The sequence below is a fragment of the Mesocricetus auratus genome, unplaced genomic scaffold, assembly GCF_017639785.1.
Source record: "Mesocricetus auratus isolate SY011 unplaced genomic scaffold, BCM_Maur_2.0 Super-Scaffold_100007, whole genome shotgun sequence".
Lineage (NCBI taxonomy): Eukaryota > Metazoa > Chordata > Mammalia > Rodentia > Cricetidae > Mesocricetus > Mesocricetus auratus.
The window spans coordinates 37,309,575-37,326,738 of record NW_024429191.1 but is presented as its reverse complement, the minus strand read 5'-3'; the positions used below and the strand labels follow the sequence as shown (position 1 = coordinate 37,326,738).

The 17,164-nt window shown below is 45.2% G+C and overlaps 1 protein-coding gene across 9 annotated transcripts in view; it reads left to right on the top strand.

The window, feature by feature from the left end:
• Gemin5 (gem nuclear organelle associated protein 5) overlaps positions 1-17,164 on the top strand; it is a 46,163-nt gene that overhangs the window by 17,701 nt on the left and 11,298 nt on the right. For 5 of the 9 annotated variants that reach the window (XM_040748694.1, XM_040748692.1, XM_013111627.3 and 2 more), the window contains 12 exons: positions 245-327; positions 1,409-1,545; positions 2,233-2,306; positions 2,742-2,923; positions 3,990-4,129; positions 5,087-5,258; positions 6,410-6,631; positions 8,384-8,497; positions 8,779-8,901; positions 10,387-10,485; positions 11,456-11,593; positions 13,471-13,618. In XM_040748694.1, coding sequence (XP_040604628.1) covers positions 245-327; positions 1,409-1,545; positions 2,233-2,306; positions 2,742-2,923; positions 3,990-4,129; positions 5,087-5,258; positions 6,410-6,631; positions 8,384-8,497; positions 8,779-8,901; positions 10,387-10,485; positions 11,456-11,593; positions 13,471-13,618 — 1,632 coding nt within the window. The remainder of the gene's footprint in view (positions 1-244; positions 328-1,408; positions 1,546-2,232; positions 2,307-2,741; positions 2,924-3,989; positions 4,130-5,086; positions 5,259-6,409; positions 6,632-8,383; positions 8,498-8,778; positions 8,902-10,386; positions 10,486-11,455; positions 11,594-13,470; positions 13,619-17,164) is intronic. The other 4 variants (XM_040748696.1, XM_040748693.1, XM_013111626.3 and 1 more) reach the window with 2 other exon arrangements.

Genomic DNA, 17,164 nt, shown 5'->3' with positions numbered 1-17,164 from the left:
CTTTGCTGTTGGCTCTTTAAAGAAACTGGCCAGCTGGGTGGGCAGTATGCTCAGGAATTATTTTGGTGTTGGACATTATTACATGGTAAGTTAAGTGTTTGCTTTTTAACAACCATTTGGAGCAAAGTTAAATTGTTTTTCTCTAATACCAACAACCACATGTACAGGAAGGACCTTTCAGAGAAAGATGGTCTGTTTTCTATTTGGCCTGTTTATTAAGTCATCCTGTTTTCCCTGTCCACAGACCTCCACAGATTTCAAGCACATATCATAAGAAGACTGTGTACAGGTTGGCTTGGGGGCCACCAGTGCCCCCAATGTCACTTGGTAAGTGTCTGAGTCATTCTTAACACACATGAGTGTATTCTTCCACTTTAATTAGATTCTGAAAGCTGGAATGTGTGTGTGTGTGTGTGTGTGTGTGTGTGTGTACACATGTGTGCACTATGCCTCGAGGAGTCTATGAGAGTAGCAGAGATGGGTGATCGTGATAGCTAAAGGAAAACCTTGATTCCCACCTCCCCCGGCTCTGAAGTATTGCTTTTGGCTTTGAGCTGGGTCTTCACTGTGCAGAGTAATCACAGGCTGGGTACTGGCCTTCCCACCCTGGCTGCTGCTGTTTTCCTTAAAGTAATATGTCTGTTTTGTTTTGTTTTTAAAACCATGACCCACTTGTAGCACTGGAGGGGTATGTTTGTTTGTTTTATGTGCATTGGTGTTTTGCTTGCATGCATGTCTGTGAAGGTATCAAATTTTGGAGTTGCAGACATTTGTGAGCTGCCATGTGGGTGCTGAGAATCAAACCCTGATCTTCTGGAAGAACAGTCAGTGTTCTTAACCGCTGAGCCATCTCTCCAGCCTCCAACATGTCTTTTAAAATGAGTCAAAAGTTTTCCACAGTCTTTCTTCCTATGCTGAAGTGTCTGTATTCCCTAGGACTAGCTTAATATAGAGAGTAGAGAGTTGTGTTGCAACTAGGAGCCTAGCTAGCTCTATAACTAAGGGCTGTGCCCTGTGACCCCTCCTTGGCCATGTGAAGTCCTGAACTCTGTGTTTGCACTAATAGCAAGATTCACATTTTGGAAGAAAAACTCCGTTGTCAGAAGCTTTTATTTGAGATCATATGTTTTCTCTGATCACATCTTTAGTCTCACTGCTCTTGAACGTCAGAAGAGCCTTTGCAGTGAGCACAGTATCTCGGAAGTTAACAATACCTTTTCTTCTCCCCATAGCTTTCCAGACTGGTAGGAGGGTGGCTTTATCCCAACATGTTAGATCATTTCCAATCCAAAGCTGGGGAATGAAGATGGATGTTAACCGTGTGGTGTGTGGTGCCCTGTGCTAATGATGTAGCTATGGAAGCAGCTACACTGGTGCAGTGAGAAACTCAAGAGTTTTTCTCTCATAGGAGGGGAAGGAGACAGGCCTTCCCTCACCTTGTACAGCTGTGGAGGGGAAGGCATTGTGCTGCAGCATAACCCCTGGAAGCTCAGTGGGGAGGCCTTCGACATCAATAAACTCGTGAGGGACACCAATTCCATCAGAGTAAGTTCCAGTGGGCTGACATCCACTCAGCTTCCTTTGATGTCTCTTACTTATTCAGGGCCATCTGTAAAGACGCCCATCGTGCTTAGCCAGACTTCTCAGATAGCTGATAAAGCAATTGCCTGTTATACCTTAGAGATATTTACCGTTGAGTAAAGCAAAGAACTGTGTGGGGATGAGGAGGCTTGATTGCAGTGGTAATGATGAAAAATGTTCTGTATCTCACTGGAAAGCATCCTTTTGTTTGGGATTTTTTGTTTTTGTTTTCTTCGAGACAGGTTTCTCTGTGTAGCTTTGGAGCCCTCCTAGAACTCATTCTGTAGACCAGGCTGGCCTTGAACTCACAGAGATCCACCTGCATCTGCCTCCCGCGTGCTGGGATTAAAGGTGTGCACCACCACTGCCCAGTTTCTTTTTTGAGACAGGATTCAACATATTTAGTCCTGAGGGGCCTGGAACTCACTATGTAGACCAAGCTGCCCTCAAATTCACAGAGAGTCACCTACCTTTGCTTCCCAAGTGCTGGAAGTAAATGTGTGCATCCTTTTGAAGCTAACCCTTTCAACTAGAATTGCCTTCTTGACAGTGACTGCCCTTCAAAATTAACATGTTTTAACCTCATTGATTTGTAAGCTGAAGAATGGGAAGAAAATATTATACCCACACCTGGCTTGTTTTGCCTTCTAGTACAAGCTACCTGTGCACACAGAGATCAGCTGGAAAGGAGATGGCAAAGTCATGGCTCTTGGCAATGAAGATGGGTGAGTGTGTCCTTTACACAGTGTTGTATTATCATAGCATTCCCGGCTGACCGAGGCTCTCTGCAGTGCCCAGTGGCGGTCCCATTGTGTTCTGTGATAGATTCACTGTGGATATCCTCTGCTGGTCTGCACTCTATATCTTTGTGAAGACAGAATTATTTGAATCTTTGCACCTCGGTGACAGTGTCTGACTACATGTGATGACTATTGGAGTCTCACTGTGTTTTGTCCATTGTTCACTATAGTCCTTTTCCAGACATGAATTCATAGTTGGTCACCCACACCTCCACCCTCAGCTGCTTCCCTGTGAGAGAAGGACGACTGCCATGGATAGAGTGCCATGCCTTCAGTCTCGCCTTCCCTGACCCGAGAGGAGAAGGGAAGGACTTGTAACTTGATTAGCCATCGGTGTCATCCTGCTGTGTCTTGTTCCAGATCGATAGAAATATTCCAAGTCCCCAACTTGAAACTGCTCTGCACTATCCAGCAGCACCACAAGCTGGTGAACGCCATAGTGTGGCACCATGAGCACGGCAGCCGTCCGGAGCTGAGCTGCCTCCTAGCTTCTGGCTCCAACAATGCAGTCATCTACGTGCACAACCTGAGAACTGTTTTAGGTAACACTGCCGTCTGTGCGGGGGTCATACAACAATGCAGTCATCTACGTGCACAACCTGAGAACTGTTTTAGGTAACACTGCCGTCTGTGCGGGGGTCATACAGGAGTTTCGAGACAGACTGGCTTTGTAGAGCCAAAAATGACCTTGGACCCTCTTGCCTGCGCCTGCTAAGTGCTGTGGTTGCAGCCTTGCACTTCAGGTCCTACTGTAATCTGGGATTCTATGCCCAGGGGAAGAGCCTTTAAAGTGAAGGTGAAATTATAGACTTCACAAATAGATTTTTCTTTGTTTTTAAGATGAGAGGATTTGCCAGGTGGTGGTGGTTCACACTTTTAATCCCAGCACTCGGAAGACAAAGGCAGGGAGATCTCTGAGTTCAAGGCCAGCCTGGTCTACGGAGCAAGTTCCAGAACTGGCTCCATAGCTACTGGGAAACCCTGTCTCAAAAACAAACAAAAAGATGAGGGATTTTGTCACCATTAGAGCAGACAATATTACCAAAACAAAGTTGGATTTCTTTTTTCTTTTTTTGGTTTTTCGAGATAGGGTTTCTCTCTGTATTTTTGGAGGCTGTCCTGGCACTCGCTCTATAGACCATGCTGGTCTCGAACTCACAGAGATCTGCCTGCCTCTGCCTCCCAAGTGCTGGGATTAAAGGCATGCGCCACCAATGCCCGGCTGGATTTCTTTAGGTAAAGGAATTGATAGTGGTTTTTGCCTCTTGAATGCTAGGATTAAAGGGGTACGCTACCACTGTTCAGCTAAGCTCACTCTTTATTTTTTTTATTTTTTTTTTATTTTATGTGCATTGATGTGAAGGTGTCAGATCCCCTGGAGTGTGGGAGTTAAAAACAGTTGTGAGCTACCATGTGGGTGCTGGGAATTGAACCTAGGTCCTCTGAAAAAGCAGCCAGTGCCGTTAACCACTGAGCCATCTCTCCAGTCCCTAAGCTCACTCTTAGTCACTGAGATCTTACCAAGCCTTCCCTGCCTCTTGCCATATTTTGTCTTCCTGTGCATCCTGTCCATGACTGTTGTTGTGACTTCTTCCCCTTGCCTTTTAGAGAGCAATTCTGATTCTCCAGTAACCATCACAGAGCCCTTCCGGACCCTCTCGGGGCACACAGCTAAGGTTACCAGTCTGGCATGGAGCCCTCATCATGATGGAAGGCTGGTATCTGCTTGCTATGATGGCACAGCTCAGGTACTGTGTGTTCTTAAGCCTGGGTCCTTCACTGTGTAGTCTGACTTATTTTTGGTGGAGAGGTTGGTTGGTTTTTCTAAACAGGGGTTTCTCTGTGTAACAGCCATAGCTGTCCTGGAATGACTTACTCTAAGTGAAACTTTCTCTCCTTCCCTATGTTTTCATTCCCCTCTGTCATCTATAGAAGGACTGTTGGACCTAGAAGTTTCATCATAGCCCTTAGCAGATCACTTTTGACTTTTAGTCTGTGTGGGGAATGCTGACTACTCTCAGTGTGGTGGACAAAGTCTCTTTCAACCAAACCAACATAAAAGTTTTAGCTAATTGTAAATTTTGTTGTTTGAGTTTTTGCTGCAGGGTCTTGCTGTGCAAGGCAGACTGTCCTCAGACTCTTTGTATTTTGATTAAGTTTGGTGGTTTTTTTGTTTTGTTTTGTTTTTTTCTGTGTCCTGGCTGTCCTGGAACTTGCTCTGTAGTCCAGGCTGGCCTCAAAGACATCCACCTGCCTCCCAAGTACTGGGATTAAACGCATACGCCATCACCAACCAGCTTGTGTGTATGTGTGAGAGAGAGAAGGTGTGTGTGTGTGTTAGAGAGAGAGAGAGAGAGAGAGAGAGAGAGAGAGAGAGAGAGAGAGAGAGAGAGAGAGAGAGAGAGAGAGAGCGAGAGCGCGCAAGAGCGCTCTCTTCCCATCATCAGACTTGGCAGCAAGTGCCTGTTCTACTGAACCGTCTCACCATCCTGTCCTCAAAGCTTTAATCCTCTTGCTTCAACCTTCCATGCTAGAACTGTAGATGTGGGCCACGGGAGAGTGTTGTCACATAAATGCCTTAGATACATTGCAAATCATGTGAAAATTAAAAGCCCATCATGAGTTTATTTTTAATTGAGCAAACTTATGCCCCAGAACAATATAACTATCAGTTGTTTGTTCTTTCTTACTAACGTTGATTCTAGGTGTGGGATGTCCTTCGGGAAGAGCCTTTGTTCAATTTCCGAGGACATCGAGGCCGGCTGCTATGTGTGGTGTGGTCCCCAGTGGACTCAGAATGTATATACTCGGGTGCAGATGACTTCTGTGTATACAAGTGGCTGACTTCCATGCAGGACCATTCCCGGCCTCCTCAAGGTTGGTCAGCATGAGGTTGTAAAACCCATGTTGGGTTTGGTGGGTTTTTTTTTTTTTATTTTGAGGGGGTGGTTCTCAATCCCTTTCTCTGCCCTAGTAATTATTTCTCTGACCCATTCAGCATCACCGTCTCTGCCAAATCACAACAAATGTGGCTGTGCTCTTAACAGGGCTGTTAAACCTCATTATTCACAAGGAGGACATTGGGAATGAAAGCACCTGCAATATCTTATGCCAGAAAGAAAGGGTGTGCTCAAAGAACTAAGACATCAAAGTACAGGGAGCAGCTTGAAGGGCCCCTGCTAAGCAAAAGGGGGACTATTGACGGGAGGGGCCAGCAAGATGTCTGAGAGTGGAGAATTAATTAGTCAGGATTCTCTAAAGGAACAGAACACGCATGCACGCTTAAAGTGGCTTACAAGCTGTGGCTTGGGTAGTTCAACGGTTCCAAATCTGGTGCTGGAGTCTGGAAAGATTCCCAGAGAACTGCTGGTCTTCAGTCTGTGTTGGAATCCTGAAGAAGTAGATTCTAATACTGATAAGAGTTAGGGCAAGCAGACAAAAGGCAAAGGCTTCTTTTCCTCCATGTCCTTTTATATAGGGTGCCACCAGAAGGTGTGACCCAGATTGTAATGGGTCTTCTGACCTCAGATCCAGTCCAGAAAATTCCTTACAAAGCCCATAGTAGAGACGCAGACCTTTAATCTCAGCACTTGGGAGGCAGAGGTGTGAGAATCTTTAGATGTGACTTCAAAGACAGCCTGGTCTACATAGCCAGCTCCAGGATACCAGGACTACATAGAGAGACCCTGTCAAGACACCTTCTGATTACATAGTTAAAATAACCAAAAGGACAGATAAAAAGCAATTACCATCTATCTCCCAGGTATCACAGAGGAACAATGTCTCTGTCACCAGTTGAAAATGTAGTCTGCATCCCTTGAAAAGTGAGGGCAGACATGAGTGGAATTCATTCCAGGGGTGACACCTGAGAGAGGATGTAGCTATGAAGCCCTGGAGAAGGAAGGAGGGCGTTTGAAGACCGACAGAAGATGGCTGAGTGGTTAGGGAGGATTTCTCCAAGGCGCTTCTGACCCACAGTGTGTATTTTGTCTATTAGTCTATTCTTATTTCTATTGTGGTCTTTGTAGGGAAAAAATGTATTGAACTAGAGAAAAAACGACTCTCTCAACCTAAGCCAAAACTTAAGAAGAAGAAAAAACCCACCTTGCGACTACCTGTGAAACAAGATTCGTCCGTTGGCAATGAAGATGAGAGTGCAAGGGAGAACTCAGGACCCATTGAGAACGGTGTGTCGGACCAGGATGGTGAGGAGGAAGCCCAAGAGCCAGAGTTGCCACCCTCTCCAGTGGGTAGGTGCTTCTAAAACACCATCTCACTGGTGTATTGATGTAACGGGTCCTTCCTCAGTGTGAAGCTTCTGTGTCAGTTGAGACTTTGCAAACCAGGTTAGCATTGTTTAAAGAGGTTTAGTTTGATTTTAAATACTTATTTTTGTTTCATGTGTATGAGTCTTTTACCTATAACTATGCCTATGTACCACAAGAGTGCAGTGCCCATGGAGGCCAAAGAGAGCCTTGGGTCCCCTAAAACTGGAATTATGGAAAGTTGTGAGCTGCCATATGGGTGCTGGAAACTGAACCCAGGTCTTCTGTAAGAATAGCCAATGTGCCGGGCGGTCGTGGCGCACACCTTTAATCCCAGCACTCGGGAAGCAGAGGCAGGCCGATCTCTGTGAGTTCGAGGCTGGGCTGGACCGACAGCCTCCAAAACAATACAGGGAAACCCTGTCTCATAAAAACCAAAAAAAAAAAAAAAAAAATAGCCAATACAGGCTGGAAAAATGGCTTGGCGGTTAAGAGCATTGACTACTCTTCCAAAGGTCCTGAGTTCATTTCCCAGCAACCACATGGCGGCTCACAACCATCTATAATGAAGTCTGGTGCCCTCTTCTGGCCTGCAGACATACATGCAGGCAGAATACTGTGTGCATAATAAATAAACCTTTAAAAAAAATAGCCAATGCTCTTAGCCTCTGAGCCATCTCTCCATATCTTTAAAAGGTTAAATCTAAACGCCACTTAAAAATGTTACAAGAGATGTAGTGGATGATTGGGGTGTAGTCAGCAATACACCGAAAAGCTTCAGCTCTTCAGGGTAAGACCACGGGGCACAGTGAGATAGGGTAGTATGTGAGCAGAGGCATGGGTAGAGAGGACACATCTGTGAAAGAAAGCACTGTCCCTTGAACAGCTGACCTTAAATGTTCCTACTTATATGGGAAAGAGCAACTTTCCCCTGCCCAGCCTGGTGTCTTTTTCTTCTGTCCTTTCTGCTATACCATTTCTCAGATTCTCATGGAATGTGTGTGTCACTAGCTCTCATTGTGACCTTGTGCGTGTTTGAAGAGAAATGGTTTATAGACAAAAATAGCACTTCTGTTCTCTCTCTCTTTTTTTTTTTTTTTTTTTTTTTTTTTGGTATTTTGAGACAGGGTTTCTCTGTGGCTTTGGAGGCTGTCCTGGAACTAGCTTTTGTAGACCAGGTTGGTCTCAAACTCAGAGAGATCTGCCTGCCTCTGCCTCCAGAGTGCTGGGATTAAAGGTGTAGGTCACCAACGCCCACTCTATTCTCTTAATACCTCAAATATCTTGTGTGTATATCTATTAAAATGAATGATTAAATATCAGAGGGGATAAACTGACTTAGGATTGTGGCTGTCACATGTTCCTGCTATTTTCTGTTAGTGAAGCCTAAGTTATCTGACAAGTGACTTGTCCTGTGAGCAGTTTCCAAACCAAATGTCTGAATGGTAGGCGTAGTGACTAGTGACACCTACAGCGCAGTCTGTGAAACATGGTTGCTGGAATTGCATTACTGAGCCTGTTAACGTTCTTTAAACAGTAACTACACCCTACAGTGTGTTTTGAAACATAGACCCTACAGTGTTTGAAACAGGGTCTCACTCTGTAACCACAGTTGGTTGTCCTGGGATTCATCCTACTTCAGTATCCAGAGTGCTGAGGTTGCAGGCGTGAGTTCCCTTGCCTACTGCCTTTCTATATTGTTCTTGTCTCTTGTTTCCCCCCCCCCCCTTGATGTAGTTGCTGGTGAAGCTGTTTCCTGCACTGCTGTTTCCATAGGTTTTGAAAAGTCAAAAGTCACAGTTAGTAACAAAGCCACCTCGCTAAAAAAGGAGCCACCTAAAGAAAAGCCAGGTCAGTATCTTCTGTGAACACATTTTACCAAACATTGCTAAGACATTCTATGCCCAAGAGAACATGGAGTGTCTTGTAGTTGTTGACACCACTGTGAACGTTGGCAGAGCATTTTGCGTGCTTTGTGACCCTGCACCAGCCCGTGGAGTGTCGAGACTGCTGTCTGGAGTGGCTTGCTCAGTGCTGCCCTCGTGCGGTGGCACCCACTGTCCACATTTACATTCCTTCAGCTCTGTCTCTGGTCTGCTTTTCTGAAACCATGTGTTGTTGTTGCGTTTCAGATGCCTTGCTCAAGAAGAGAAAGGCTCGCTCCATGCTCCCCCTGAGCACAAGCTTAGACCACAGATCCAAAGAGGAGCTCCATCGAGACTGTTTGGTACTAGCAACTGCAACACATGCCAAAGGTACCAAGCGCTGCTTCTTGCACCTGTGGGCACACGGTTGATAATGATGCAGTGTGTTAACTGAATGAGCAGATGTCTAAGATTACTGCTGCCTGTACTTTTCTCCCAGCTTTCCTTATACTTGCCCTACCTGCCCCACTGCCATGTCCCTATTTTGCAGTCACTGCTCCCAGTATCCCATATGTCATTCTGTCACCCAGTCAACCATCTTTGTGCCACATTTGTCAAGGCACCTACACATCTCTGTGTAAATCTGTTTTCCATTCTTCCCTACCAGTATCTTTAGAGATGCCCCATAGTGTGGCACTTACTTTAAGGTATTTGGTGGAGGTTTTATTTTTTAAATGATTTTTTTTTTTTTTTTTTTTTTTTTTTGCTTTTTCAAGACAGGGTTTCTCTGTGGCTTTGGAGGCTGTCCTGGAACTCACTCTTGTAGACTAGGCTGGTCTCAAACTCACAGAGATCCGCCTGCCTCTGCCTCCCGAGTGCTGGGATTAAAGGCATGTGCCACCATTGCCTGGCGACTTGATGCCTTTATTATGAATTTGATATGTTGAAAAGAATAGCACAATTCAAAGAATCTAAAGAATGAGTCTCCCTGCCCACTAGCAACCACTGTTTTCTCTTATGCTTTTTATAGATAGGTGTGGCATGGTTTTAGAATTTTGAGACGGCCTACAGCCTGCTTGGTTAACAGTAGTGAAACTTCCTGGGAACTGGGGATTCTTACATTCTTAGGTGGGGTGGGTACTCTGAATGGAACCCAGGACTTTGCATACCATTGAGCCATACACAAACATAATTGACAGTTTTAGGTTTTTTTGTTGGTTTGCTTTGTTTGTTATTTTGGTTGTGAACCTAGCCTTTAATGGCTGAGCTACCTCTCCAGCCCTTGTTTTGTTTGTTTATGCTGGGATTAAAACTGTACACAAGCGTGCCTGGCTCAGCTCTTAGGGAATTCTTAGGACACTCTGGTTATTTATTATGTGTACAGTGTTTTTCCTTCATGTATGTCTGCAGGTCAGATGAGGGCACCAGACCTCATTATAGATGGTTGTGAGCCACCATGTGGTTGCTGGGAATTGAACTTGGGACCTCTGGAAGAGGACCCAATGCTCTTAGCCTCTGAGTTACCTCACCAACCCCCAATTTTGGTTGTTTTTTTAACATTAATTTTAAAAGACATGTTCAATTTGGAATTCTCTTATAATATTTTCCCCTCAAGCCTTTGTCAGCACAAACTACAAAGCAGTATTGTCTCATTGGATTTTGTTCAAGCTGAGTTTTAAAGGCTCCAAACTGTTTCTGTTATAGCAGGGGGTGGAGTAAATGAGGACCTGGAATGTGTTTTTTTGTTTTGTTTTCATTGTTATTGTTGTTGCTTTCTTGTCTCTGAAGTAGGTGTTGGGACATGTATCCAGAAATTGCTGGACAGAATGCAGTAGCTGTCATCATTTCCTCTTGACTTTTTCCATTTTAAATTAGCAGAGCTAAATGAAGATGTGTCTGCTGACCTTGAGGAACGGTTCCACTTGGGCCTTTTCACAGACAGGGCTACTCTGTACAGGATGATGGAAGCAGAAGGTGAGGCTTACACAGTCTGCATAGCCCATCTCTCCTCACTCTCCCTAATTTTGTCATGTGCCTCTGTGTAGCTGCCAGCCTGTGCCTTGGCATGCCATGAAGCGTGACCTGCTGACAAGCGTGTTGCCATCCTGACTATTCCCATATGTCCTTTATGTGGTTATCAGATTCCACACAGTAGCTGCTAACTGGTGCAATGAACTTGAAGGCCACTGATGACAGTGGCCTGGAAAGCTCTAGTTGGGTGACAGGATCAGCTAGGCTCCAGCCCCATCCATATATGTTGGGTTTGGTCCATGATTCACATCTATAATCCCAGGGCTCAATCCAGGCTAAAGCAGGAGCATCACAAGATTGAGGCCATCCTGTATGTCCATCCAGTGAGCTCCAGGGCAGCCTGAGCTATGAGGAGACTTTGTCTTTTGAATTAAAAAAAAAAAAAAAAAAAGAGCCAGGAAGCAGACAGATGGCTCAGCAGGTAATAGTACAATCCTGACCCGAGTTCAGTTTATACTGAATCCAAACACCCCCTACAAAATGTGAAACAGACAAGAGGATAAGCTGGAAGCCGCTGTCACAGTGCAGAAACAGAAACCCTGTCTCTGAAGCAGAGTGAAAGGAAAGATTTAAAATCGGGGCTGGAGAGATGGCTCAGTGGTTAAGAGCACTGACCGCTCCTCCAGAGAACCCAGGTTCAAAAAAATTTTTTTTGGTGGGGGGACAGAGTTCTTTGTAACTTTGGAGGCTGTCCTGAAACTAGCTCTTGTAGACCAAGCTAGTCTCAAACTCACAGAGATCCACCTGCCTCTGCTTCCCGAGTGCTGGGACTAAAGGTTTGTGTCACTAACGCCCGGCCAAAAAAATATTTTAGTAGGTGACTTGCTGATGAGTAAGTGACTATACTGCTGCCACTGTGGCTTTTGTTTCATAAAGATCAAAACAGGCTTCAAACACTGTCTCTTCTAAACAGGGAAAGGTCACTTGGAAAGCGGCCACCCTGAGCTTTTTCACCAGCTCATGCTCTGGAAAGGCGATTTGAAAGGTGTTCTCGAGGCGGCTGCAGAGAGAGGAGAACTTACGGACAGCCTCGTGGCTGTGGCACCAGTAGGTATGTGCTTCTTGAAAAACTGTCTTGCATTCCAGAATGGGCCACTGAAGGTGCCTCAACATTGGTGTGATTGTGCACAGCCAGCACCTGGGAGGCTGGGGCAGAGGAATCACCAGTTCCGGGCCAAAAAGAGAAAGGATGACCTGGCAATACTAAAAATAGATGGTTTTACAGAAGCTGGCTCTGCAGCCACTGCTGTGGACACATCGCCCATTGTGTTTTGTTGAAATAGAAGAGCTGTAGAATACCTGTGGTCTGTAAAGTAGGGGATTCGCTTTGTTCACAGTTCTGGAGGCTAGGGAGCCAGAGACAGCATTGCTTGGTGGTGGCAGGGGCACCATAGAGGTCAGAAGGTAGATAAGAGAGACCACTTGATAAGACAAGCACCTGAGACCAGGGACAGGACAGGCTGGCTTTGTGGGTGAGGCAGATTGAGCCAAACATTGCTCTTTTTCTAACAACTACATTAGCGGTAGTTAGTTAGTCTTTCCAGGAATGCTGCCCTATGTTTTAGTTACTGTCCACCAGTCCCCAGCTCTGGTGATGTCTCTAGCACATAAGCCACCGATGGACAAACCACACCCTGAAGGACAATTGGACCTTATGTGACAAATTTGAAAATGCTTAAAGCCTGTGGCCCAGCTGTTCTAGTGACAGAAATTAAACTACAGCCACACTTGTGACATGTAAGGATCTACATATCCATAAGTAAGAGACCTATCAAGTCATGTACACAGATAAAGTAGAAATCCTTACTAATGCCACAGACTGAGGCAGTCTTGTACACTCTTAACACGAGCAAGCTTCAGAATATAGAAGAATCAAGGTGGCTCCCAATGGGGGCAGTTGCCTTGAGCTGTACTGTGGACAATACAATCAGGATGGGTAAAGGCGACCCTAGGAAACCAAATGGCAAGATGTCTATTTATGCCTTCTTGATGCAGAAAGGAATGTGAAGGAAAATCTAGACCTCCTAGTCAACTTTGAGAGTTTTCTGAGAAGTGCTACAAGAGGTGAAAGACAGTCAGGCAAGGACAAATCTAAGTTTGGTGAAATGGTGAAGGTAGATAAGGTACACTGTGATTAGGAAACTCAAGGAGGCAAGACGAAAGAAATCCCCCCAGATGCCCGTAAAAGACAACCGTTCCTTCGCAAAAGCATGGCCATCTCCATTGCCAATGTAGCAAAAAATGCTGGGTGCCAGCTAGACGTGGTGTTGCCCACTAATCCCAGCTCCAGGAGGCCGAGGCATCTCTAGGAGTTCCAGGCCAGCCAGGGCTGTGTAGTGAGACTGTCTCAAAAGAACAAACAGCTGCTGAGAAGTGACAGCAAAAACGTAGCCGTATATCACCAGGCTTCAAAGATGAAGTGTACAAAGGAAGTTTGCTGGCACCTGCCAGCCTTGCCCAGTGGTGGAGGAGGAGTTTTAAAAAAATCTGTCTTATGAATGGATACCTTAGAATAGGCGCACCATGATTACACATCTCTGTGGCTGTGAGGGGGAGCTGTTGATGCTGTGGTGAGCCTGTAAGTGAGCCATATAAATCAGAATGTGTGGCAGGTCTCGTCAAGCCAGCCACAAGTTCTCTTTGGACAGCACCCTCAGCAGAAGGCATGTGTGGTCACGCTGTCTCGATGTCACTTTCTACTCCCACCCAGAAGTGTTCTCTGACCTTTATGTTTTGTGCGATAGAGTCAAACAATTCCTGTTTGAGAATACGGTGTGGGGAGGGAGGTGAAGCAGAAAAGCTACCGTGGCATTTGAGCATTTAGGGTGGTACCTGATTGTTCGGGCTGCTGGAGCGATGAAAATGGCATGTTTAATTTATGTACTTCCTTTTATGCACCCTCCTCCCCCCCTTTTTTTCCCCTTTTAGCCGGCTATAGAGTGTGGCTGTGGGCCGTGGAAGCCTTTGCCAAGCAGCTGTGTTTCCAGGATCAGTATGTCAAGGCAGCCTCTTACCTGCTCTCCATCCACAAAGTGTATGAAGCTGTGGAACTTCTCAAGTCAAATCATTTCTACAGGTCTGTGCAGTTTGGGCCTCAACCAGTATCTGACATGCTATAACATACTGTGATGTAAACTTGCTGGTTTAGTTGGGGGTTTGATGATTCATTATTATGTGTATGTGTTGGGTATGTGCACATGATCACACTTGTCTCTACAGAGGTCAAGGACAGTAGAGCCCCCCTAGAGCTGAAATTACAGGAGGTTCTGAGCTGCCCAGTGTGCTGAGACCAAACTTGGGTCTTCTGCAGGAGAGCAGTGAGTGCTCTAACCAATGAGCAGTTTCTCTGGTTCCCCCACCACACACACCCTTTTTGTTTTTGTTTTATTACGAAGAATCCAACATTCCTGTCTTAGGTTTTCTTTCTTTTTTTTTTTTTTTTTTGGTTTTACGAGACAGGGTTTCTCTGTATTGTTTTGGAGGCTGTCAGTCCAGCCCGGCCTCGAACTCACAGAGATCCGCCTGCCTCTGCCTCCCGAGTGCTGGGATTAAAGGCGTGTGCCACCACCGCCCGGTCTGTCTTAAGTTTTCTATTGCTGTAAGAAACACCATGACCAAAGGCAACTTGGGGAAGAAAGGGTTTATTTCAGCTTACAACTGTAGTCTCAACTGCGGAGGGAAGTCAGGGCCAGAACTCAAGGCAGGAACCAGGAGGTAGGAACTGAAACAGAAGCCATGTGCTTCTGGGCTTCTTTAGTTTGTTTTTTTATATAGCCCAGGACCAATTGCCGAGGGGTGGTACCATGTGTAGTGGACTGGACTCCTCCCTGTCAGTCTTAATTAAGACAGTACCCCACAGACTTCACCTTCAGGTCAGTCTTATGAGGCATGTTCTCTATTAAGACTCTCTTCCCAGCTCTGTCTGGGTTTTGTGTCAAGTTGTTAAAAACTAGCCAACTCAGTTTTCAACTTAGATGAAGGGCCTGTCAGCTGTTGTTTTGGGGGTGACTGGTGTCTCTTTTCAGTATATGCCCAACTACAGTGGCGAAGACCATTCTAGATGACATTTACTAGACCCTCTGTTCTCTCTGTCTCACCATGTCTGCCATTAAGTAGGGATGTTTGAATTGGTGACATTTAATATTAATTTGCTGTGGTTGGCTTGAATCTGCACGCCTTGGTGTTTCTTTCCTGATTGTCAGGTATATCTCTTTTTCTGTTTTTGTTTTTTTTTTAATTGACTGTTTTGTCAGGTTCCAGTAATGACTTTCTAGCTATATCCTCTTTAACTTTTTTGTTTGTTTGGATGGATGGATGGATGGATGGATGGATGGATGGATGGATGGATGGATGGATGGACGTTTTGTTCACATATTTGTACCTTGTGTGTGCCTTGTGCTTGAAGAGGCCAGAAGAGGTCATTGTGTCCCCTGGAACTGGAGTTACAGATGTGTGGATCCGATGGAAAATACAGCCAGTGCTCTTAATCATTGAGCCATCTCTCTAGCCCCTGATCCTCTTTTTTTTTTTTTTTTTAGTAGTAGTAGTATGTTCTACTGGTGATAATTCCCAAAACTTCTTTTGTGTATGAAAACCTATAATTTCACCTTCATCTTAAGAGAGCTTTTCCAAGTTTAGAATTCTAGATTGTTTCCAGATGTGGTCCACACCTGCAATCCAGCACCAGGAAGAATGAGGACCAGGAATATCAGATGTGGTGATGCACGCCTGTAATTCTAGCATCTTGAGGAACAAGAACCTAGAAGGATCCTATACTGCAGATTTTCTTTAGCCCAGGCTGGGTTAACTTCTGCCTTAGTTTTCCAGGTGCTTAAATTACAGGTGTGTGCTCCACGCTGACTGCATTTATTTTCATTTGTACTGCATGCGCACAGTGGAGTTTTCTATATTCATTATCACTGATTTTCAGTAATGTGATGATGCACTATGATAAGGTTGTCCTTTTGTTTGTCTTGTCTGGGTTTTGTGGTCCTCCTTTAGAGAATGCTAAGTTTTGTTGCAGCTCACCTTGAACTTTTTAGAAACGGAACAGAGTCTAATGGTGCTAGCCTCAAGTCTATGGCCATGTTGTCTGCCTCTGGAATGCTGTGATTGTACACCTTCCCCTTTTTTCAAAAGGGCAGCTTGAGAGAAGTCCATACTGTGGACTGGTAAGGGCCTCTTACCTTCTGATATCTCTGTTGCAGACTTTGCTTAGTGAGTAAGCTGCAGCAAGCTTTGGACATCATTTAGCTCCAGGCTCCCTGGCTGTTGTTTGTTTGGCCTCAGAGTTTCCAGCATGGCCAGAGACCCAACAGGATCTGCAAGCAGAGCTCTGGCCACCTCTCTGTCTATGACCAGCTTTCTCCTCCTCTGCTGCCACAGGTCTTTGGCTTAAAGGACAGTGCCTAGACTAAAAGCCCCAAATATTACTTTTTTCTTTTTTTCCTTTTTCTTTTTCTTGGTTTCCCTTTGTAGCCCTGGCTGTTCTGGAACTTGTTTTTTAGACCAGGCTGGCCTCAGACTCACAGAAATCTGCCTGCCTCTGCCTCCCCTGTGCTGGAACTAAAGGTGTTGCTCTTTAGATCATTTTCATCCCTCCTACAGCTTTATGGTGGCTGCAGCTCAAGCTGAATTGCACTTGGAAGATGTTTGCCAAGTAACACAGATCCACCACATACTCAGATGCTTTCTTAGAAACCCCACGAGTGGGCTGGAGAGAGAGCTCAGAGGTTAAGAGCACTGGCTGCTCTTCCAGAGATCCTGAGTTTAATTCCCAGCAACCACATGGTGGCTCACAACCATCTACAATTCAATCTGGTGCCCTCTTCTGGCAGAACACTGTATGTGTAATAAATAAATACATAAAAATCTTTTAAAAAAAAAAAAAGAAAAGAAAGAAACCCCACGAGTGTCACACTCTTTAATCTTGGGTTGCTTTCACTGGAAACGTTTTCAGCTTTGGGATGCTCTGCATCCCCAGTGGCAGGTACACTTTTCTGAAAATCCCATTTTCCAGGAAAGTGTAAACTTTATCATTGAAAACAAAAGTGACAGGCTTTACTTTGTTCATTTCTGAGAAAGTATCTGTAAGATACTGAAGCTAAATAACTTACTTGTTAGTTTTATTTGTTTTTGAGACAGGGTCTCACTTTAGTTCCAGCTATTCTGGAACTCACTATGTAGGCCAGACTTACTAGCCTCAGATTCAGAGATCTGGCTGCTTCTTCCTTCTGTGTGCTGGGACCACTGAGCTTGCCAGTAGTTTTTAAGAAATTATTTTCTTGAAGGCAGTTAGCTGTAGCTGGAGAAATGACTCAGTGGGCAAGGTGGGTAATAGTGTTTGCCCTGTAAGCAGGAGACCTGTGTTTAGATCGCATCACCCAGTGAAAAGCTGGACAAGGCTGACTATGCCTATGACCCCAGTGTCAGCAGGTGAGAATAAAAGGACCGCAGGAGCTCACTGATCAACCAGCCTAACCTGTCTTAAAAGAAATGGGATAGCTCAGCAAGTAAGGCCTCTTGCTGCCCAGCCTGTGGACCCAGGTTTGATTCCCAGAACCCATGCAGTGAAAAGCCTTACAGAACCAACTCCTGCAGGTTACCTGACCTCCACATGCCT